This window comes from Hippocampus comes, unplaced genomic scaffold (genome assembly GCF_001891065.2).
Source record: "Hippocampus comes isolate QL1 unplaced genomic scaffold, H_comes_QL1_v1.1 scaffold446, whole genome shotgun sequence".
In the NCBI taxonomy this organism is placed as follows: domain Eukaryota; kingdom Metazoa; phylum Chordata; class Actinopteri; order Syngnathiformes; family Syngnathidae; genus Hippocampus; species Hippocampus comes.
In genome coordinates this window covers 122,855-144,862 of record NW_017805564.1, presented here as the reverse complement: position 1 = coordinate 144,862, position 22,008 = coordinate 122,855, and the positions used below count along the sequence as shown (strand labels likewise).

The 22,008-nt window shown below is 49.0% G+C and overlaps 2 protein-coding genes across 5 annotated transcripts in view; one reads left to right on the top strand and one right to left on the bottom strand.

Moving 5' to 3' along the window:
* Positions 1-3,891: 3,891 nt before the first annotated feature.
* Positions 3,892-19,069, bottom strand: fam49bb (family with sequence similarity 49 member Bb). Of its 4 annotated transcripts, none has more exons than XM_019879890.1 (12): positions 18,826-18,943; positions 16,133-16,226; positions 10,916-10,999; positions 10,124-10,245; positions 9,888-9,993; positions 8,039-8,178; positions 7,144-7,221; positions 6,906-7,022; positions 6,746-6,825; positions 6,235-6,361; positions 6,076-6,146; positions 3,892-4,708 (listed from the first exon to the last, which is right to left on the bottom strand). In XM_019879890.1, exons 3-12 carry the CDS (start codon positions 10,986-10,988, stop codon positions 4,645-4,647), a joined length of 978 nt encoding a protein of 325 aa, XP_019735449.1. In that variant the 5' UTR covers positions 10,989-10,999; positions 16,133-16,226; positions 18,826-18,943; the 3' UTR covers positions 3,892-4,644. The 4 variants fall into 4 exon arrangements, with proteins under 4 accessions (XP_019735449.1, XP_019735450.1, XP_019735447.1 ...); XM_019879891.1 differs by having other exon boundaries at positions 10,916-10,996; XM_019879888.1 differs by lacking the exon at positions 16,133-16,226 and having other exon boundaries at positions 18,826-19,069.
* A 37-nt stretch (positions 19,070-19,106) lies between these two features.
* eef1a1l3 (eukaryotic translation elongation factor 1 alpha 1, like 3) overlaps positions 19,107-22,008 on the top strand; it is a 3,861-nt gene continuing 959 nt past the window's right edge. The window contains 5 exon segments of the mRNA XM_019879892.1: positions 19,107-20,162; positions 20,236-20,415; positions 20,615-20,911; positions 21,318-21,468; positions 21,814-22,000. Of these exon segments, the coding sequence (XP_019735451.1) occupies positions 20,019-20,162; positions 20,236-20,415; positions 20,615-20,911; positions 21,318-21,468; positions 21,814-22,000 (959 nt within the window). The 5' untranslated portion in view covers positions 19,107-20,018.

Here is a 22,008-nt window from a genome sequence, read left to right as displayed (position 1 = left end):
AAGGGCGGCGGCTGAGATGAAGTGTGTCGTGTTGGAGCGGCACAAGCGTGTTGCTGGCAAAACAAGGGCAGCAGAACAGGTGGAGCCACCCAACGCTCACGTCATCCGTGACGTGATGGCAACACGCGAGATCTCGCGGCGTCCCGTACAACTGCTGGATGAACCGACGACAAAATGCAAGAGCAAGATTCTGCCTTTTGCATCTCACACGTCAAGACCACTTCACATGGATTCATCCAGTTCATGCATGCAGTGTGAATGACGACTTCATTTTTTACATCAAATACGTCGTCATGAGCAAGACACAAAGCTGGCCTGCCTGGCCACTTGATTAGGTACACGCGCAGAAAGATGCCGAGATGCATTTTGTGACGTTTCTCCCTCGGACGACCTCATTTGGGGTCAATGGCACCGTGAACAGGTGAAGATCCGGATGAAGGATGTTGAGCAGCGCCCATGTGACAGCACTTCTGGGATTAAATGCAAATATTTACTCGTGTGGCGGACGGGCAGGGGTTAACTGCTCGGGGGTCAAGGGTAGGGCGACTTGATGTATGGGAGGGTGGACGGGCGCACCGGGTGGGCGGCGTCCTGGCACATCAGCACACGCCACGCCACCGCGAGGTCTCCGCCTTGAATAAAACATGCGGCGGCGTGGCGGAGGAGGCCCGCTGCATTATTTATTTCTGGCGGGGGGGCTCGCTGGTGCTGATGATGAGCCGGAGAGGGGTGCGGGGGGACGCAGTGGTGGGAAGGTGTCACCGGGTGGGTGCAAAAGACTAAAAGGCTGCAAAATCAGGACCATGATCAACCACTCGGGACAAAATTGATATTCATCATTTTTTTTTTAAATTATTATGATTATTGTTCTTTTCAAACGCATTTCAGATTCCCGGAAACAAATGTGACATATTTTTTTTTGTATTTTTCATTTTTGCTATTTTAAATTAATGTATGTTAGATTTTAATATTTTTCAATCACAATTTTGTCGTTAACATTTTTAACAACAGTTCTATATTTTTAAAAATATTTTGGAATTGTTCATTGTGTAATTAATATATATGTTTTTATATTTACTGTATTTTAATAAAAATATTTTGACAGTAACTTTCTGCTAATTGACACGCTAGCAAGAAAGGTGATGCGTGACAGTGGTGTGTGCTCTCCCCCCCCACCACCTCTCGACAGGCTTCCCCCAAGGAGCCAAGGCGGCACTTTCTTCTTCTCCTCCACTCTCTTGCTCTTGAAAATATCCCAGTCAGCATTCAGCAGTCAAAAGGTGATGCTGCTGCTCCACCTGCAGGCCTGCGGCACAGCCTCTTGGGTGGGGCGCATGTTGGTTCGGCGCTGCCGTGCGCCCTTCCTCAAGGACGGCACAAAGTTCTGCCGAATGTGGGAGTTGAAACTCTTTCTGACGGGATTGTGCCAAACGTTCCAGGGCACAAAGTCAATCATCGAACTGCGGCCGAGGGTGTCCCGGCGCCAAGTGCACATATGGATACCGTGATGTTTGAACACGCTGTTCGTTATGGACAATCCGTGATCGGCGCCAATTTACAGCAGCAGAACACCACTCGGATTCATCCTAATCACATCCTTCCAGGTCTCACTGCTATGGCCCACATGAGTATTTAAGTCCCTCGGCAGAATGAGAGAATCCCCAGGGCGAGCGTTTTCATTTTTATCTTTCCATTTCTTTAACTTTATTTTATATTTGTATAATTTGTACGTTGGTGTATTTAATGCATTTGACCCGTATCAAATGCATCATGAATACAAGCAAACAAAATGTCTGTAGAAACAAAGGGAACATTCAGTTTGGAGGGTTTTTTTGGGTGGGGTGGTGGGGGGGCAGCATTGGGTGGATGAGTTTAGAGGAAGTGTCGGTCGAGTGTGGCAACACTTTCACTGACTCGGACTTCCTGCAGAGGCCCTCAGAAAAACAGACCGACCCCCGTTGGAACCCCCGCCTATGCCACTCCCACCATGAGAGCCGTTAAATGTTGACATGACTGATTAACTAAGACTCCCCGATTAAAGCAACGGGCAGAAGGAAGTGGGATTCGGGGGAGGGAGCGGGGGGGGGGTCTGCATCTGTGTGTACGTAGGAAGGTGGTTTTGGGGGCGGGGGTGTGGGGTGACAGTTGAGTTTCCGAGAAAAGCCAGCTCGTCTCGACCCCCAGGAGAGAGAGGAGCCACCGCGTTTGCGGTACACGTGCAGACAGACGCCGGCAGCCTTTTTTTCACGTTTTGGCTGGGAAGGAAGTGACAAAGAGGAACCAACGTCTTCATCCTGACAGAACACGCCAACGCTTAATGGAAAATGCCACCGTCGTGGGTCGAGGCTGTATTGGAAGGCCGTCGATATTGCAAAAAAATTCTCATTCAAATGGGGCCCACATTGTGGCGCCGCCCTGTTTTGTTTCTGCATTAATTGTATCTGTAGCAGACTGTCTTTGAAGGTCAAATTATTTCCCAGTTGGAAAGTTCCTTCAAAATGTGGCCTTCTGAGAGTTGAGAATGAGGTAAATGGTACAAACACGGCGAAGAGGTGCCCTAAATTACCGGTTGTCGGCATCAGAGGCTGCATTTGATGGCTAATAATCTCATACCGAGTCTTAAAGGGGACAAAAAGTCAGGTGAACGATCTTGGTTTCTGAGGCTGCATTTAAATGCTGATGTATAATATTTCAAAGGTTGTCGCAATCCTTCAAACGCAATCTTCTCAGAGTATGAGTTTAAGTAGGGTAGTATCAACAAGTCCAAATTCATTGCTTGAATCCTTTGGAGTCAAATCTGACCTTCGTAGGGATCAAAAGGGTTTTCAGACCCACGTCCAAATTCAGGCGCTGGAGGTTGCATTCGGCGGCAGTCAAGAATGCTGCAATTCACACTGTCCTTGAAATGTCCTAATTTCAAAAGCGCTTGTTTTTTCTAGGATGTTCCCCAGAGGTTCTCCGTTTGACTTTTTTGTTGTTTGTTTTAACAAACAGAGGAGTCTGAAATGTCAAGTCAAAAAGTTGGCCATGAAGGCATCATACGCACACAAAGTCTCGTGTCGGGAAAATAGGACGCGGCAAACAGTTGACGGCTGCACCCGCAAAAAGACTCACGAGACCAAATGGGAGCAGCTCCTTCCTGACCATCGCCTGATGGATGAGCGAGACTCCCTCTCGGTCTGCTCAACCTGCTGCAGGATGGGGCTGGGGGTGGGGGAGGGTGTGCATGGCTTTCTAAAGTCCAGCGCATAGGCAACGGTCGCACGGTTTAATTAGACACGTACGACATTTCCTCCTTCCACTCCTACGTGTGTGTGTGTGTGTGTGTGTGTGTGTGTGTGTGTGTGTGTGTGTGTGCGCGCGCGCACAGATGCCTGTTCAAGCAGGGATGCTGCAGTGGGCCACGCCCACCCACATTTCTTCTGAGGACAAGCGATGGGAGGAAAAGTGCTTGCGCAGCTCAGAGTTAAGAGCGTTCGCACAAAATCCCATTGGGACAAATTCTCCTTTGAAGGATTTGTAGAAATGGCCAAAATGATCCTAAAACGATGGTTTCAAACCAAAAATGGCAGACTTTTTGTGTCTTTCCAGGCACGGCCGCAGGGAAGATTTTTGCGGGTCTACTCATGATGCCGACCAAATTTGTTGCCATGTCAAACTGGCTTCGAGGCCTGTATTTTCTTTCTGTGGAAATCGTCAAAATTATCTCGTCGAATGAGAAATTTTTTGATGTGCCTACCAAATTTCATGTTTCTAAGTGAAACTGGCCATGGGGTCGGAATTTTCTATGCCAAGTTCTAAATGACACTTCAATGGCCAGTTTAAACCACCACAAACTGCTGCAGGCAAAATTTCACTTGTATGAAAAAAACCACACAAAACCAACGATAATTCATTGTTTAAAAAAAATTCACCTTTTAATTCCTCCATTGACTTAGAGTCACACTTTTCATTTGATTTTTTTTTTTTGCACACATCACAATTCAACAAGTCTGCAAAAAAAAAAAACATAAATAAATACAACACAATCATGAAAAGAAAGGACATAATGCGCAAAAAATATGAAACAGTACTCTTCCATTTGATTGCCACACGTACCATTTCGATGACAGACAGCAGACAGTTGACACGCACGTGACAGCACACAAGCTCAACCCAAACAGCTCTTATTTAAAAAAAAAAAAAAAAATCATTTTCATCATGCACAGAACGTCATATTAAATAACAAATCAAACAAAAATATATACTTCTCCATATATTTTTCTCTCTCTTTTAAATCATATCCAAGTCCAAGCACTTGCTCTCTCTCTTTCTCCCGTCCTTGAAAAAAGGGGAACTGACACTTTTTCTGTTTTGTTTCTTTGTTTTTTTTTTTTTTTAAAAAGGCCCAACAATGCTTACATGAGCTGCCACTGTTGCATGGCTCACTCACATTGTAGTTCAGCGACATCTTTTTGGCACGGGAAAAAGACGTTCATGACGGCAGTAGCATTTTGCATTACAAAAAAAGAGGGTGGAGCTCTTCTCTTTTAAAAAGAAGGCGGGGGCGGGGAAAAAAACAAAAAATGACATTCGGTGGACCGGCATCCATCCGGCGAGCGGCACGCAGCAGGACGGTAGGCGACAACAATCAGCAGCTGGCCACTACTGCAGCATCAGCTTGATGCTCTTGTTGGTGGACTCGTCGTTTAGATGCTTGGTGGTATACCTGGGAGGATTCAAAATGACAAGCGGTGACCCAACAGACCCTCGGTGGCATCGCAGGACGTTGCGCCTTGTGAAAGCCTGGCTGAGCGATTCTTGGAAATGGCAGCAACGATGGGACAGCGGTGCTGGCAGATCATCTTTTTGGCCGTGTTGAGACTTCTTTTTTTTTTTGTGCCTTTACTCAGGACACGCTTGCCAGCCGAATTCCATGTGGCTCAGTTTCTGGGGTTGAATTTGGAAAACCTCTTCAAGTTTTGTGGCGAGTCGTCAAACTTTGGACGCCATGCTCCACCCGAGACACAATGAGCAATTTAGTCTCACCCATCTTTCTTGGGCCACGCGGTTCCAGTTTGGTTGCAAGTGGACAAGTCAAAATCACTCAAACAAAATGGCCGACTTCCGGTGTCTTGTCCGACGTGGATTCTTTTTGGACTCATGATAGACACGCCTACCAAATCTCATGTTGGCCAAGTCAAACTTGCTACAGGAGCTGAAGGTTTCAAACCTGACTGAGCCAATCAGGCTAAACTTCAGCAACTGGGGTGTCCAACTCCAGTCCTCGAGAGCCCATAAGCAGCCTGTTATCGTCTCCCTCCTCCGACACACCTGAGTCAAATGATCAGGATCGTTAACAGGCTTTTGCAAAGCTTGCTGAGGAGCTGACTAGGACCGGATGTGCTGTGTGAAGGCACTTGGACAAAATGGCAGACTTCCTGTGTCTTACTGGTCCTGTTTTTGTTTGTTTGGTTGGTTTGTTTTTGTTTTGTTTTGTTTTTTTGAGGGGGGAGGGTTGTTTTTTTGTTTGGTTTTGTGGGTCTCCTGGTGGAAAACATGCCGACCTCACTTCATATTGCAAAGAGCATTTGTAGATTTTTCACGTTATCAGTTTTTGAAGAACTCTTACAAAATGACACTAAAATGGCAATTGCAAACCAAAACAGCAACCACTTTTGGGTACATATTCACCGGGATTTTCAAAGGCTCCAAAAAAAACCCATCAAAAAAACCAAAAAAAAGACATTTTCTTTGGTCTAAGTCTTAGACCAAAGAAAATGTCTATTGAAGAATAATAAAGACAAGGAAAGAAAACATATCAGACACTGAGACGCGGTGTTATCGGCTGCCAGATGAGATACCGTCATTTTTATACGCCTTGGCAAATCGACGCCTCGGGGCAGTTGCAGAGTGTTGATGTGCAAACGGCGAGACGCCCCAAATTTAGAAGAACGTTAAAAAAAGAGTGGATGGTGGGGGTGGCAGGTGTCATGTGGAATTTCTCTCTGGAGCCCGATCCCGTTCAGTTGGGTGGATGATTGGCCACAGTGGTAGGGTGAGGGTGCACTGTACTTGCCCGACCACGACATTTACCTGAGAGCATTGAGGAGGCCATCCACAGTGTTGGGAGGCTGATCCTTCAGCACTTTGATGCAGCCCTTCATCTGTAGGCCAGCAGAGATTAGCATTAGCTTCCAAGCGAGCGAACGGCGGCAGACGAGTGCGAGCGCAGGCGGCTTCCCGCATACTCACGTCGATCTTTGACGACTTGGCGAAGGCTCCGACGGGATGGACGTAGTCGTACAGGATGATGACGCCCACCATCACCCGCAGGCAGAAGGACACCGTGTCCTCGCTGGCGAAGCGGCTGCGATATTCCCTGCCGACATAAACAAAACACGCTCATGCCACGACACTATTTTGAACCCGTCTGAACCCTGAAACCAAAATGGTGGACTTCCTGTTTAACTTTCTGCTTTGGTCCTTTGGCTTTTTTTTTTTTTTGCATGTTTTGTTATGATAGCCATGTCCACCTAATTTCGTGTTTAGTGGTGACATTGTTAGAGGAGGCCATTTATTTCTAGTCCGAGCCCTGGAATTCACCCCAAACCCAAATGGCCGATTTCCTGTTCCATTTCCTGCCTGTGTGCTGCAGACATTTTTGCGCATCAGGTCATAATAGACGTGCCCATTCCATTTTGTGTTTTTGGGTGAAAGTGGTGTTGGCTCCTGATTTATTGTTGCCAGTGTGCATTTGACTTACGGCGTTTCCAGCATGACTTTGCAGACGCTCGCCATGGTGCTCAGGCAATCTGTGGTGTTCTCGATTGGCAGGTTCTTGTTCTATACACGAGAACGCAACGTTGGTGAGGAAGATGTGTGTGTATATTGTACGGAGAAGGCACGATCTCGCGGCCACTTACCTCGGACACGAACCTGGTGGTGCCGTCGCTTAACGTCTTGAGCATGGGCGTGGCGTCGGCGTAGAAGAGCGAGATCCGATTAGCCAGCTCGTTGTTGACTTCGTTCTCACCCTCGGCCTTAGGGATCATTTTAGGAAGAGGTCACACATTCAAGAGCAAAAAATGGTTGCGTTCAAGAAATGTTCACAGTTTTCAGAACGATTCACGCTGCTAATTGGACGATGAGGTGGGGGCTCACGGGTAAGTTGTTGATGCGCATGCGGCTCAGCGTTCTCCTGTAGTAGCTGAAGTCATTCTGGATGGCAGGAGTCGTCATCTGCAACGATCACGACCCACCGTTAGAACAATGACAATGAAATCGGCACAAAGCAGGACATGGCCTGCGGGTGGGGAACTCGAGGGGGCTGGATGACTTAAAAAGGACACTTGGACTGTTCGTTTTAGGAAAGCTAGCAGATGCTCATTTGCTTTTGTTTCCACATCTTGGTGCTTCCCGTCAAGGGGAGGATCTTTTTTTTTTTTTAACATGACAGTCAAACCAGTCAAACAAAGCACCGGCCGGTCGCTAATGAGGTAGCCATTAAGACACTCGTTGGGCAGGAAAATGGCCAAAGCAGACATGAGGACACCCATCCACCCACATGCATCTCCTCAATCCACCAATCGGCGAGGGCCCGGCGCATGCTAATCCCACTTCAGAGGAACGGTGGACTGGAGAGGTGGCCAGACACTCAAAGTGGGTCAGAAGCCGGCGACGGGTGGACCGAGCAAGCCACTTAGCATGCTTTGTCTTTCTGGGGCCGCTAATTGGGATGTGGCAAGCGGTTTGCCCCGGGGGCTGTCCGAGGGGTGGCCAAGGAGGCCGACCGGTTCAGAAACATTTGATGGTCTTGAAATACATTTAAGGAAATAAACGCACATGGCGCAGATTGCTAGCTGAAGAAGATCCAATTGGCTTATTAGCTCTTCGACTGAGATGGAGTGTATCAGCAACAGAGCATTAAGCAGGATTGAAGTTCAATGCTAATCGTGGCTTTTAAAATGGCACACAGCAATAACAACATCAGCATGTTGCGGGGCTGATGCGTTCAATAGGAAGGAACGAAGGAAGGAAGGAAGGAAGGAAAGGTTACTTTGAGCTCGTCAAAGCGCAGCGTGAAGTGCAGGATCTCGGCAAACTGCTTGGCAAGGGCTTGCTCGCGCTCCAGGTGCTGCGTGGGGTCGTCGTACGTCTCGTTGGTAAGTGCACCCAGCAGACTGTGCAGCGCTGCCTCTGCGCAGAGAGAAAAACAAAAAAACACATACTGTGGATGTAGTGTACATCAATTCAATTTGGCGGGCCTTTTTGGCCATAGGTTTTGGAGACTTCTTGTGGCTCTCCTCATGATGAACATGCGGACCAAATTTAATGTTTTTCTGTTCAACTGGCTTTTCTTTGAAAGGCCCTTGAAAAGGGCCAGAAGCATGACTAGAAATGACTAAAACAAGACGGAAATAGCTGCTTCAAACTAAAAAAAAGCAGGCACGCCGTCTCTTTTCAGCATGGCATCTTGAAGCTTTTTTGTGGTTCTCTACGGTATGATGAATATGTCTACCAAATTTCATGTTGCAATGTGCTGTCGGCTTAGAGGGCTGAATTTTTATCTTAGTTGGATTGGAACCGTGGCAAACACGCACAACTGAGAAATGCAAAAAAAAACAACAAAAAAACAAAAAACAAAAAAGGGGTTGTTTTGAGTATTTGGGAAAGCTCTCAAATGACTTGCTCTCCAAAATAACAAACGCGGGAAGTGAATGCGGCCAGCCCGAGACAAAGCGTTAATAGAGCAGCGGTGATGCCCAAAGTGCCCAAGGCCCGGTGCCAATGAGGGAGGGGCCAAGGGAGGCTTCCCCCACTCAGATGCAGATGAGACATGGGACTAATTACCTCACTGACACAAAATGTGTGTGTGTGTGGGGGGGGGGGGGCACAACAGTGGCGGAAACATTGGAGCAGGATTATACTCATTGTTTGGACAGCAAGCAAATACGCAACCAGCATCTATCGGAATAGAACCAGCAGTGAATAAAGGCCACTCCACTAACTTGATGGTATTACAAAACAAACATTATGCAAATACTTCTCCAGTCTAGAAGGCGCTTGTATTTATAGACTTAGACGCTACTTGTAAGTCTGCTGCGATAATGACATAACCCAGACGAGACTGCACGGGACCACGCGAGCGCCGTGCTGTGCAACTGCGGTGCATCCAATGATGTTGACACAACCCAGAAGGGAAGCCAACTCCGGCAGCGGTCTGAGTCGGCATCAGGAAAACGAGGGCCTGGGCGAGCCAAGAGCGCGTCTGTCAGAGGTTAACGACTGCCATTGGCTCCAGACGACGTTTGCCGCTGATGGAAATGGCCATCAAATGCGACTCCAAAGATGAAGATGGAGCCGCTGGTGACGGGTAGAGACGCAGATGATAAAGCCATCAAGGTGGCGCTAGGGCGGGCAAGCACAATGTGGACCAAAGGCTGACCCCCTGATCCTCAAGTGTGCAGCCTGACCTGTCAATCATCTTGTCAGCCGTATCACGTTTAGACCGATAATGAAAGACGATCCTCAGGCTGGGGGTGCTTCCGAGGTCATGACGCACCCTCAAGCCCAAAGTCAAGGCAGCGAAATGGAGCGACGGCGAGGTGACCTACTTTGTTACATAACAAATGCCGCTGGGCCGTCGCCGCCCACGGTGGCAGTCTGAGCCCCGACGAGCCCTCTAACCCCGCCCCATCATTAAATCCCCCCCTGACCCCCTTTTGAATGCGTGCTAATTAAACACGGCATCACGTGCGTTTACATGCAGCTGCATGTCAAGTGGACACCTTTGTGCAAAACATGGAGGTCATGCGGTGTACGCGTAGAAGTGCTTGGATCGGACGCGACGAGCTTGACTCCTGACAGCGGCCGAGTTGACGTGATGTCAGGGGATGGCGACGCACCTAATCTCTGGGAGAACTCGTAGAACTTTTTGAGCCTCCCTACCAAGGGGACCACCGCCAACCACGCCTGCTCCTGAAGCGCCTCGTCACTGGGATTCTGGATTGCCTGGGGAAAGAAAAAGAAAAAAAAAAAAGCAAAGGAGGGATAAAAAAGGTTACGGCGCAAGACAATTAGTCTGTCATAACATTTTTTGTATCCTTAGCTACACGATTTGTGTCATGTGAACAAGACGCACCTCTCTGATCTGGCGCCCGGCGCCTTTGTAGGTCTGCAGCTGGTCCAGGATGGCCTTGGCGTCCTTGAGCACCACGTCCACTTGCTGCCACACCTCGCGTTCGCCCTCCGTGGGCTGCGCATCTGCAAGCAAAGCGTGGGGGTGCGCTGCTCAGTATCACCTCCCACATGCCGGATGCCAGTGTACAGCATACAGTATTTCAATCTGGAATTTAGTCACGATTGCATGAATATTCCTTTGTCTTTTGGGAATAGCAGAGTCATATATGGCCTTTATGTCTCATAGTTTTGCATTTTCAAAATTTTTTAAATTCCTTTTCTAATACGTGCGACCACTTTGTAAAGCAGAGATTTTTGCTTCAGCTCTTGTATTGTGGATGCCATGAGATGCTGCAGGTGTACCTAATGTTTTGTCTGACCTAGAAAAGAAATCATAACGTTTCTGAACATATTCAAAACAGAGTGAGTGGTCGTGTGTGTTTGCGGGAAGGCGGGACTGAATCTGTGGGCTTGCCAAGTGTGAAAATTCCACAGTGTCGGGATCAAGCCAGGTTGGGCGGGTGTGTTGAGGGGGGGCCCCGAGGCAACTAAAACTGCAGCTGAACCCAGCCATGTTATCCATTTGAGAACACCGATTGATATTCGGCGAGCACATCCACATGAAACTGGCAGGTGGAGAGAAAGCGCCTCCAGGTAGATCGCAGCGGAAGAGACGAATTGGCTGAGTTGATAACTCCATGCTAGCGGATTCGAGCGATCGATATCGGACGGGGTGGGCCTCGCCGATACTCACTTTCGAAATCCAGGAAGAAATTGGGCTCCTGTTCCAGGTCGGTGCAGGTCAACACCTTCAGCAGGTTCCCCATGTTGGCACCTGCTGGAGAAGAAGACGGATCAATAAGGCACTGCGGAACGGCAGAGTGGTGAGGCGGGGCACCAAAAACGGCGCCCACACTAGCACGCTCAGGGAACCCTGATGCTTGGCTGGCCTCCGCCCTCCCAAAAAAATATATATACACTTCCTGCACATGCTCTCCTGCTTACCAGATGTCAAGCCCAAAAAAAAAAAAAAAAAAAGTCCCAAAATAAACTGTGTTCCGCTTTGCTCAATTTCTACCTGGCAACTGTTTGATTTTGGATCAGCAGGGGAAACGCAGTCCATCATAAACTAGGCGGCCATTTTCTAAATTTAACTAGTGTGTATTTTTTTTGACAAATGTCAATTCCGTGGTCATTTGAAGCAAAGGTGGGCAAAGTGCAATACATTCTTTTCTTTAAACCAGTCCGCCACCAAGAATCCTGTCAGTAGAAATGTGCAATAAATAAATAAATAAATAAAAATACAACTGATTAGGGAGTTACTAATTATTGAAAATCAATCTGGAATTCTATTATGCTCATTAAATGTGGACATTTTGCTCTCAAAAAAAAAAAAAAAATACATTCCCCTCAATTTAGACATTCATTTCGTTAAATTTGATCACCCCCACCCAAAAAAAATTAAATATAAATTTGTACTTTTCATTCTTGCACGCATGGCTATGAGGAAAATAACACCGACTGACTTGAACATCCTTCTGAAGTGCAGCAAGTGACATTTAAGTGAAAGCTGCTGCTCCTCCTGGACACACATTGAGCGACTTGACTCGGTAGCTTCGCACTAAAACACGCGCGCATGCACGCGCCCGCATTTCAGCTGCGTGCGGCGCAACGAGAAGTGACAGGCGTATGAGATTCCTAGAAAGCAGACACTCTCACACACAGACGACGACCGTTTGTGGAAAGGAGCTGCGGTCGACTCCCTCATCACCATCAGACACACCAGCAGACATTTTGGGATCCGAGAGATGAGTGACAGGTGAAAAGTGGTGACAGAGGTGAAGCTGAAAGAAGACAAAGCGCAAACTCAGCAGTGTTAAAATTCATGAGATGGAGAGAAGTGTGGATGTGAGACTCAAAATGGAGGGTCACCTTGTTGTTTAAAGGTCACAATCATCCATCCAGTCCATTCATCCATTTTCTATAATGCAGCCGTCCCTCACTATATGGCGGCTCATCACACCTAAAATGGCATTTTGTGATTATTTTTCCACAATTTGGTGGCGACCTGTCCAGGGTATATACCCCGCCCACCATCTCAAAGTCAGTCAGGATGGACTGAGTTCATGAGTGATGTGGACGAGCAGAACAGAAAATTAATTGGGTCATTGCCTGGTCATTCAAAGTCTGCCTGGCAACAAGTGACCCCCTTTAAATTCGACCAAATCGAATTGCTTGCTGGATGCCCTCCTTACAAATTCCCTTGCATGTGTGCAAGGCTATTTTTGTGGTGTGTGTGTAGGGGGGGTCTGTTCTTCCTGAGACCACCTGCAAAGTTCCACCCGCACCGCACAGCCTCGTCTTCTGAGCCAGGCACTAATGTGACCTGAATGCGCGTCCGCGCCAATGCTGGCAGTCGGCAAGGCTCGCTCGCACCTGATGCAGCCCGGTCGGTAACCTCGCCCATCGCCGCCAATCACCTCCATGGGGTTTCGGGGGGGGTGACTTGTGAAGTATTCTCGCGCCACCTATTGTGGTCCTGCTGCCACTCCCCAAAAAGGAGGTCATATTACGGGCAGGGATTTGTGAGGTCCGCTGTTCGAGTCCACCGGAGGATCGCAGAAGAAGGATTCATTTGTCTATTTTACTTTTGGGAGAAATGTTACGAATATGATGTCTACTGAGCAGGCCTGGCGCTAAGAGCAAAACTGAGGGGCTCAACGCTGGCCAAGTGGGCATCGTAATAAGCGTACATGACCTGGGCACCTCCGTGATGTTGTTTTGAGCCCCCACTGAGCAATCGCGTGCTCGTTGAGGGGGGAGGAGAATGAGGAGGAGGTAGGAGGAGGGGAGGAGGGGGGAGGGGGGTTTGGCTGACTGCTTCCAAGGCCGGGGGGCAGAATGTGACAAGCAGGAGCCCGCGCAGCTCTCCCATTGGCTGAGCTCGATCTAGCGAACAGCTCGCTGTATCCATGGAGCCGCGCTAAAAATTTGGGTGCCACTGAAAACATTGCGGCGGCCAATGAGAGGGCGGCAGCGTACAGTAGTAGTATGAGGAAGGACGTGAGAGCGCCATCAATACCTTAACACACATGAGGTCATGCACCCAAAAAACAGGATTACTGGCAGCGGGGAAGTATTGCGCTCACATTTCACTTGGGAAAAGCACATAGAACAGGATAGATCGAGGCAGGATAGACTTGGACAGGACAGGGCTTGACGTGTAGCAGACACAACTAAACGGGAAGGTCAGTACAGGACATGACAAACAGAAAATAGGCCAAGACGGGACAGGACAGGATAGGGGAGGATGGAACACAATACGGTAGCAAATACAGAAAGAAGGGCTAAGATGCTGTAAAACCAAAATTGAACAGGATAAATGATTAGCAAATTGGAAGGTACGGTCAGGACACAGCCCGTCGTAAGCAGAACAGGACAGGATGGGAGCAGTTAGCCTGGCAGTGCCAGTGGCGTTTACCCAGCAAGCTGACATTTTGGTGGACCGCCAAGCAATAGCGGCGGGCTTGCGGTGTATTTTAAAGGCCACGCCCAATGCAGCATCGTGACCTTAGCATGGCATCGCCTTGCCCTCTGCGTGGCCGCCGTAACCTCGGCCAGAGGAGGGCGGCGCTGAAACGGAGCACTGCGTCAAAGCACAGGCAGAGCAGGCACAGATGATGGGAGGGAGGGATGGAGGGAGGCAGAGTGCTGACATTCCACTACTGGGCTGCAGCATGAGGATCCACGTGCCCCCACTTGAAAAAAACAACGGCCCAACCCGATGCCATGGCAGCAGCGCCCCGAGCTCCACGTGGCTCCCATCGTGGACCAACAGGGTGAGAAAATGTATTTGAGTGTTATTCATTTATATATATATATATATATTTTTTTTTTTTCAAAATTGCCATTTTGTGCGTGCGGCACGGGCAGCTTTCAAAGTTGACCCAGATTCCTCGGGTGACACGCCACATCGCATTAGCCCGCTCAGCCGGAGCGCGACCTCGCTGACAGCAGCCCGAGCGCACACACGCAAAATGGGGGTGCGCTAACCCGTCGGGGTTGGCCTGAACACCACCCCACCCCACCCCTTTTCCTGCCAATCCTGCTCAGCTGACTAAAATGGCTTAGGGCGAGGGGGGTTCGACTTTGGCTTGTTTTGAACTCAACTACCTCGTGGCCACGCCTGCGCAAAATGTGCCAAAACAAAACATGAATCACAAAGATGAAATCAGCAGCTGTGCTCACCATGGCAACCGGACGGGCACGCAAACTATAGTCCCCCCTCTCCCCTATTTTTTTTGGGTAGGCACCTGCCGAAAGTTGGAAACCATGGCAACAGGGACAAGCAGATAGAAAAGGCGCGAGAGGCAGACACAGGATCTGGCTCGACTCCACTTGACAAGTGAGCTGATACAAAGCATTAACAAGGAACAAATGGAAGGCAGCCCATGTCACCCCCTTGTGTTCTTCGTCTTCCTTTCCTTGCCCTTGACAGTCCTCCATCTCTTCCTTAAGGATGTCGGGGGAATCATTCAAGAGGGAGTATTGACTCAATGTCTAGCTGAGATCATCTGAGCATACAGCATCTCCCTCAAGGATGCAGTGACAGTCACACAGCATCCCATCCATCATGACTTCACTCATCTTCTCACGCGCACGCTTCAGTGGAATTCATTTGCATACCAACAACTATTAATCCACCCAAAATATATCATAAAAAGACAGCTCGGTTGAAATTGGGTTGTTTTTTTTTTCCCCCCCTCTCCAACTGAATTTGGGGTGGGGCACAGTGGAGGGTTTTAGAGAAGGCGGCTGACTGGTGGGGAGAGTCAAGTGCAGGAGTTGCGCTTCTTGCGGGGCGCAGCGCCATCTGCAGCATGAAAGTCACAGTGAACGCGAACCACTCCCAAGTCCGAACAAAATGTCCATAACCACGCCATGTATGAGATCGAGAAATGAGGGGCCAATGAGTGTTACTACTTTGACATCAACAGTGAACGTTGAAGTCTTAATTCATCTTTTTCCATCGGAGCTGTTTTATTATAGACTGAATGGTGTAGTTTTCCTTTCTCCTTAAATTGCTCCCTCAGTTATGTTGCGGGTCAAATTGACCCAACTTGCCCATGAAATAAAACCATGTGCTATTTTGGGGTTTGCAAGTGTATGATTGACTTGACTGTCTTATTTAGCGAGCTCAACTGAACTCGTGTTTTCAGTATTGACCTGCAGAAACCAATATCTGACATGAGTGCGCCATCTAGTGGTCGCATTGAGCCTCCCGGTGAAGGAATTGATCAATATTTTGAAAACCAATGCTGACACCATCCTCGTGCGTGCAAGCAAACAACAAATGAGTGGCGGCCCGGTACGTGCACGCGCACCGGAAGACGCCAAAGACGTTCAGAAGCTTTTATCGGACATAACAAGCAACGCACTCAGACACGTCCTCACATGACTTGTTCGGCAGCAGCGGTGCCGAGTCACGAACCAAATGGCAACGGGGCAACGCCTGCGTTTCACGGGGAGGGGAAAATAAAGGGAAAATTCAGTTCACGGACTTTGAGCCGCATATTAAAAGAGATGAAATAAAGCGCAAACTTGACTGATCGCCTTCTGCAAAGTGATACATTGCGTGGCCACAACACCTCCAGAAGGGGGAAGCGTTGACCCAGCTGTGCTTCCTTCCCTCTTTGCAGCCTCTCCTCTTGTGACACACCTCGCCCCCAAAGTGGAGTCGGGCTCATCCGGCGTCGGGTTGCATCATGAACCCGCCACGCTGCCCCTTTCTGCTGCCACAAGAGCCGCACAGAGAAATTGGTGTGCGCACGAGCAAGCGGGGTCAGAACTTCAGCATATTCGGAAAGCTGAAATCAAGACACTTGGCAAATCCTTCAATTTGCACGCTCGGCTGAGTGTGGAGTGCACGTGCGCGGCGGCGGTAGAAAGAAGGCGTGGTTTAGCGGTGCACCTGCTGGTGACGTTGCAGCTGGCGAGCAGCTCACAAGCGGGAAGGCCCGGCCTGGGGGTGGACTGCGCGCTCAGTAGTCCGGCAAGCGGTCCGCCTGGCAAACACATGAAGGAGGAACCTCAACGTGCGGTGTCGCCTCGACAAGCGTGAGCCACATGCACGGGAACAAACACACACACCCACGCACACAAAACGCTTCCTATTATGCAACACTTCCTCTGATTCACTTCCGATTTCTACAGGGCACCTTCGGCGACCGTTTGGCCTCTTTTTGTTCAAACAGTGCGACAAAACAACAAAGGGAAAAAGAAGATGCGGCATTTCATGGTGGTGTTGGGGGCTCCGGTGCAAGATTGGGGTGCTGCATTGGTTCTCCAAATTTTTAGACCAAATCCTGCCCTAAAAAACAAAACAAAAATAGCTTCATCATGACCAACGTGAAAACACAGTAGCGTAGTCGGCCTAAATGTTCATCAAACCCAAAACGGGGGTGTTGAAAAAAGGAGAACAGCAACAGATCCATGAGATGGAAGTCATGGCATGGCGCCCCTTTTACGAGCAATGTCGTTTTGGAGGTTTTCGGACAACCATCCAATTTTGATGAATCAACTGACAACGGAACAAGTCATGAGATTTGAATGAAGTGATATTTAGAGCTGCCATTTCATCGGCGCTCTATTGATTTCCCTCGACAGTCTGAGCAAAAGCAGGCCGAGTTGCAGGAAGGGCGAGTGAGAAGCGCGGGCGGCAAGAATGCCACCGCGTAAGCGAACGTGTGCGTCTGGGGGCTGCTCAAATGCAGCCGGTCGGAAAAGCTTGATGGCAACAAATGCACAGCGAGCATCGGTTGAGTCCAACGCAGAAGGATCGATAAGCCGCTCTTCCGCAGCACTTCAACTCCAGCGCCAGCAACCTTTGAGGAGGCCATCAAATGCATCAACTATCTCAAAACAACGATAAACTCAATGCTCAAACGAATCCAAGTCTTTTTTGGGGGGGTGTCAAGCCATGATGGACTTCTCATGTTGCTGATTAAAGGCAGCTTCTCGGCTACAAAAAGCCATGCAGGAGGTAGGGCACGTGGTTTCTCGCCACGATCACGCCAGCGAACTGATCTAAATTATTAATAGCTTTTCCGCTCTCTCTTGGAAAGTAGTTTGCCTGGGCAAATCACACCAGACATTCCCACATCATGCTAGCTAGCGCAACCAGGGGCAAGTGACGCTAACAACATTTTGACAGGAGGGAATACTCGTGCTGGTATCGGTCTGGAAAGAAAAAGTGGTGTCGAACGTCGCTACCGAATGAATAAAGGGAGGATTCATCTTTGGAAGTTCTGCCGAATCTACAAAAAGAGCGGAGACAATCTGAAGAAAACATCGCAAGCTGCCTGCAATCACATCTCACAACTTCCTGGCTAAGATTTCAGGGCGAGCGCACGAGATTTGCCCTTTGAGGAGAATCGAGGCGTCAACACGTTCACTTCCGCTTTCAGAAGCCTTTTTTTTCTCATGAGACACACAAGATGTCTCAAACGCATCCTGCAGATAGGGTTCTCGTTTGAGCTTACAATCGGGAGAAAGGTTGCTGATTGTGATTTTCAAAATAAAAGCAGTTGTTGGCTCATGTCATCTTTTGATCAAACAAGCCGGTCTGCTTCCATGATGGACAACAGAAACTCGACGTTTCTGTTATTTGTGCAGCCCTCTTCAGGGCACAGCCACATGGGAGCTGTTGTCAGCCACAGCTCTCATCCAGATACTCATTTACCCGATCATCTTTGCTGACAACATGTCGAAAGTAAGCCCAAGCAGATCAGACCACAATTTTTGGTAATATCCATCCATCCATTCATTTTTCCCATCCGCTTTATCCTCGCAAGGGTTGCGGGGGGTGGAGCCTATCCCAGCCATCTTCGGGGGACACCCTGAACCGGTTGCCACCCAATCGCAGGGGACACAGATACGAACAACAATCCGCGCTCACACTCACACCTGGGGACAAATTAGAGTGTTCAATCAGCCTGCCATGCATGTTTTGAGAATGTGGGAGGAAACCGGGAGAACATGCAAACTCCACACAGGAAGCCGGGATCGAACCCACGACCTCTGCACTGTGAGGGCGACGAGCTAACCACTGGTTTACCTGGTAATATGATCCTTATTATTCGTGTTATCTGTCAGGTCTATGTTCGCTGTCAGCAGTGAAGCACGCAAGGGTGGAAATGTAGAAAAGTGGAAAAAAGAGCAGCCTTGGATAATCCAAAACCATACGGTTGAGTTTAAAGTGTAATCTCCAAATGATTAGCGGAAAGGGGGGGTCTTTTGCAGGCTGGACAGAGAACGGGGTCAATGCTGTAACGTGTGTTGCGGTGTGTCAGGGAAGAGGCAATTTAAAAAAAAGGGGGAAATGAAACCTGAGCATGTTAAGTTGGTGAAAGACTGACTAACTCGAAAACACACACGCAAGCGTGCGCACATACTTTTCGTGCTGGCTGCCTACGGGAAGGAGGATGTCTCCCAGCAATGCATCGTTCGTGATTCATCATTTCTCTCCCCTGCGGCCATGAAATTGCGCGAAAGCGAATGAATGGCAACTGGTGGGCAGGGGAGGCCGACAGGCGGAATAAAAAAAAAAAAAAGAAACAAACAAAAACACCACAAGTGGACATTTTCAACCCGTTTCTGTCATACCTCGTCGCCGGCAACGGGGTGGTTGGACGGCACGCTCCCGACGAGAAGCCGAAGAAGAAGGAGGAGAAGGCGAAGAAGAAGATCTTGTCCGCTTCTCCGCGAGCTCCAAGGTAGAAGAAGAAAAGCAATTCGCCGTTTCCGGGTTAGTGACTGACGTCATCGGAGGAGAGGGGGCGGTGGGGCTCGTTTTGGTCAAATTGGCGTCTCGAAAGGGTGGACGTGTGCAGTCATTTCATTCACTTTGAATCGGCAGAAGCCCCGCCCCCTGTCAACCACCACCACCCACTGGCCGAGTGCTCCTCATCACTTCCGTATATGAGCCTTCTCGTGCAAAGCTGCTTGAAGTCATTCGATCCCATGCAGCTTTAATCAGCAATCGAAACCCAATCTCTGGCCTTTAAACCACAAATAAGAAGCTTCATTCTCGAGTGCCTTTGAGCAAGAGACCAGGCTAGAATGAAGTTAGGCCGAGGAGGCTCTGATCGTGACCTTGAGGTGACCTGCCCGTTTGGGGTGAAATGTCTCAGCTTTACTATGTGCGTCGCGTTTGATAGCAGAAGAGCAGCCAGAGTTGATCTCAAGTTGACCCCACCTTCCCACTTCCGTTCATTCAACAACAATATACATTCCACTTGAAAAGAGCATCATTGCGCTTTGTAGCCTATCGGTGGCAATGTTGTCCACAGTTTTGCATGAGTGACGAGACTGATTTTCTCACTGTCGCCAGTTAAAAAAAACTGAATTTAGCGTTCTCGTGTTGCTCCAAAAATGAAGCAGCATTGGGTTTCTCACCTGACCCATTATGATGAGTCTGATTGGCGAAAAAAATCACAAATTACTCAAAGTGATTTAACACCGATGACGCAGCATTAGGACAGGGACGGCGTTACAGGGGGCCCGATTTCTGACGGGGCAATAGCCCCGTCAGAAATCGGCAAAACCCAGCTTAAGCCCCCCTGCATTTTCTTTGATATTCTAAAAAATATTTTCAGATTTTCTATTACCTTTGAAAATACGTTTCCTAACTGGAGCACTGAGTGAGCTTAACAACATCGGTCAATTAGTTGAAACGAGGCTTCGCACCTGAGCTCATCAACGAGCGGCCCATAAAAACCTCCCTCGGGAGCGGCTGCCTCCAAATCTCTCAAAGCAAATTTGATCTGGAAGGAGAAACGAACCTGCAGCATCTTGGCATGGCAAAGGAGAAACCTCACGTCAACCTGGTGGTCATCGGCCACGTGGACAGCGGCAAGTCCACCACCACGGGCCACCTCCTGTACAAGTGCGGTGGCGTGGACCAGAGAAAGCTGGAGAAGTTTGAGAAGGCCGCTGCTCAGGTAGACCACGCGAGGAAACCCCACCCTTGGGTTGCAATGGGACTCGGCCGTCACTCCGCTTTTCACTGGGCAGGTGGGCAAGAGTTCGTTCAAGTTCGCGTGGGTGCTGGACAAGCTGAAAGCTGAGCGCGAGCGCGGCCTCACCATAGATATCTCGCTGCTCAAATTCAACACACGCAACTTCTGCATGACTGTCATTGACGCGCCTGGACATCGCGACTTCATCAAGAACATGATCACGGGAACTTCACAGGTGCGCTGCATTCCAATCTTTTAATTTTTTTAAACTGGATCAGAAATGAAAAATTTCGGGGGGGGAAAGCAATGAGTTGAATTTTGTACCAGTATTAGTGTTTCTAAAATGTATCTAAGTGAAAGACAACTGAAGTTGGGAACGAGCAGCCGTTTGGAAATGACTGTTGGGGAATGGTAAGAGACTCTCACCGTTACAGGCGGACGTAGCGTTGCTGATGGTGTCGGCCGCCAAGGGTGAGTTTGAGGCAGGTGTGTCGCGAGGCGGGCAGACCCGCGAGCATGCCCTGCTGGCGTACACGTTGGGGGTCAAGCAGATGATCGTGTGCGTCAACAAGATGGATGCCACCGAGCCGCCCTATTGCCAGCAGCGCTTCAAGGAGGTGGCGCGCGCCGTCGGTGTCTTCCTCAAGAAAATCGGCTATGACCTCAACACCGTGCCCGTTGTCCCCATCTCTGGCTGGACCGGTGACAACATGATCAGCGCCACACACAAGGTGAAAGAAATGTACTTTGGGACGAACAGCTCGTAAGTCCTTCAATCGGTCGCTGAATAGCACATTTGCCCAAATCAGTGGTTCACAACTTTTTTTTTCCCCATCAGCTCAAATGATCAGTTCATAAGCGAGCACTGCAGCAGTCTAATGATCCTGATCATTTGAATCGGGTGTATTGAAGACGGTATTGAAGATCTAAAACATGCAGGATAGTGGCCCTTGAGAACTGGAGTTTGCCAACTGTGCTGTAGAGACACTGTATACATTGAATTCAACTTCCACCACTCTTCATGTTATGGTAGAAACAAATAATAAAACACCCTTTAGGTTTTAGAAAAGTGTCTTCATTGTCCAACTTGGAAAAGCAATTGAACTTGAAATACTGGGCTTGTTGTGATTTTCTTAGATGGCGTGGTTCCAGGGCTGGAAAGTGCGTCGCCGACAAGGCAATGCAAGCGGCACAACTCTGCTAGAGGTGCTGGACTCCGTTCAAGTCCCTGTTCGAGCCCTTAATAAACCTTTGCGCTTACCCCTACAAGATGTCTACAAGATAGGAGGTGAGTGAAGCTTAAAAAAAAAAAAAAAAATACTGGCCAAAAGCACGCTGTGGACAACGAGGCGCTCCTTTTGTGGGCAGGCGTTGGGACGGTTCCGGTGGGCAAGATCGAGACGGGCAGATGGCGTGGTTCCAGGGCTGGAAAGTGCGTCGCCGACAAGGCAATGCAAGCGGCACAACTCTGCTGGAGGTGCTGGACTCCGTTCAAGTCCCTGTTCGAGCCCTTAATAAACCTTTGCGCTTACCCCTACAAGATGTCTACAAGATAGGAGGTAAGTCAAGCTTAAAAAAAAAAATACTGGTCAAAAGCACACTGTGGACAACGAGGCGCTCCTTTTGTGGGCAGGTGTTGGGACGGTTCCGGTGGGCAAGATCGAGACAGGTGTTCTGAAGCCGGGCATGACGCTGACCTTCTCGCCTGCCAAGGTGACAGCGGAAGTAAAGTCTATCGAGATGCACCACCAAGGTTTGGATGCTGCGCTGCCAGGCCACAATGTGGGCTTCAACCTCAAGAATGGGTCGGTCAAGAACCTGTGGCGCG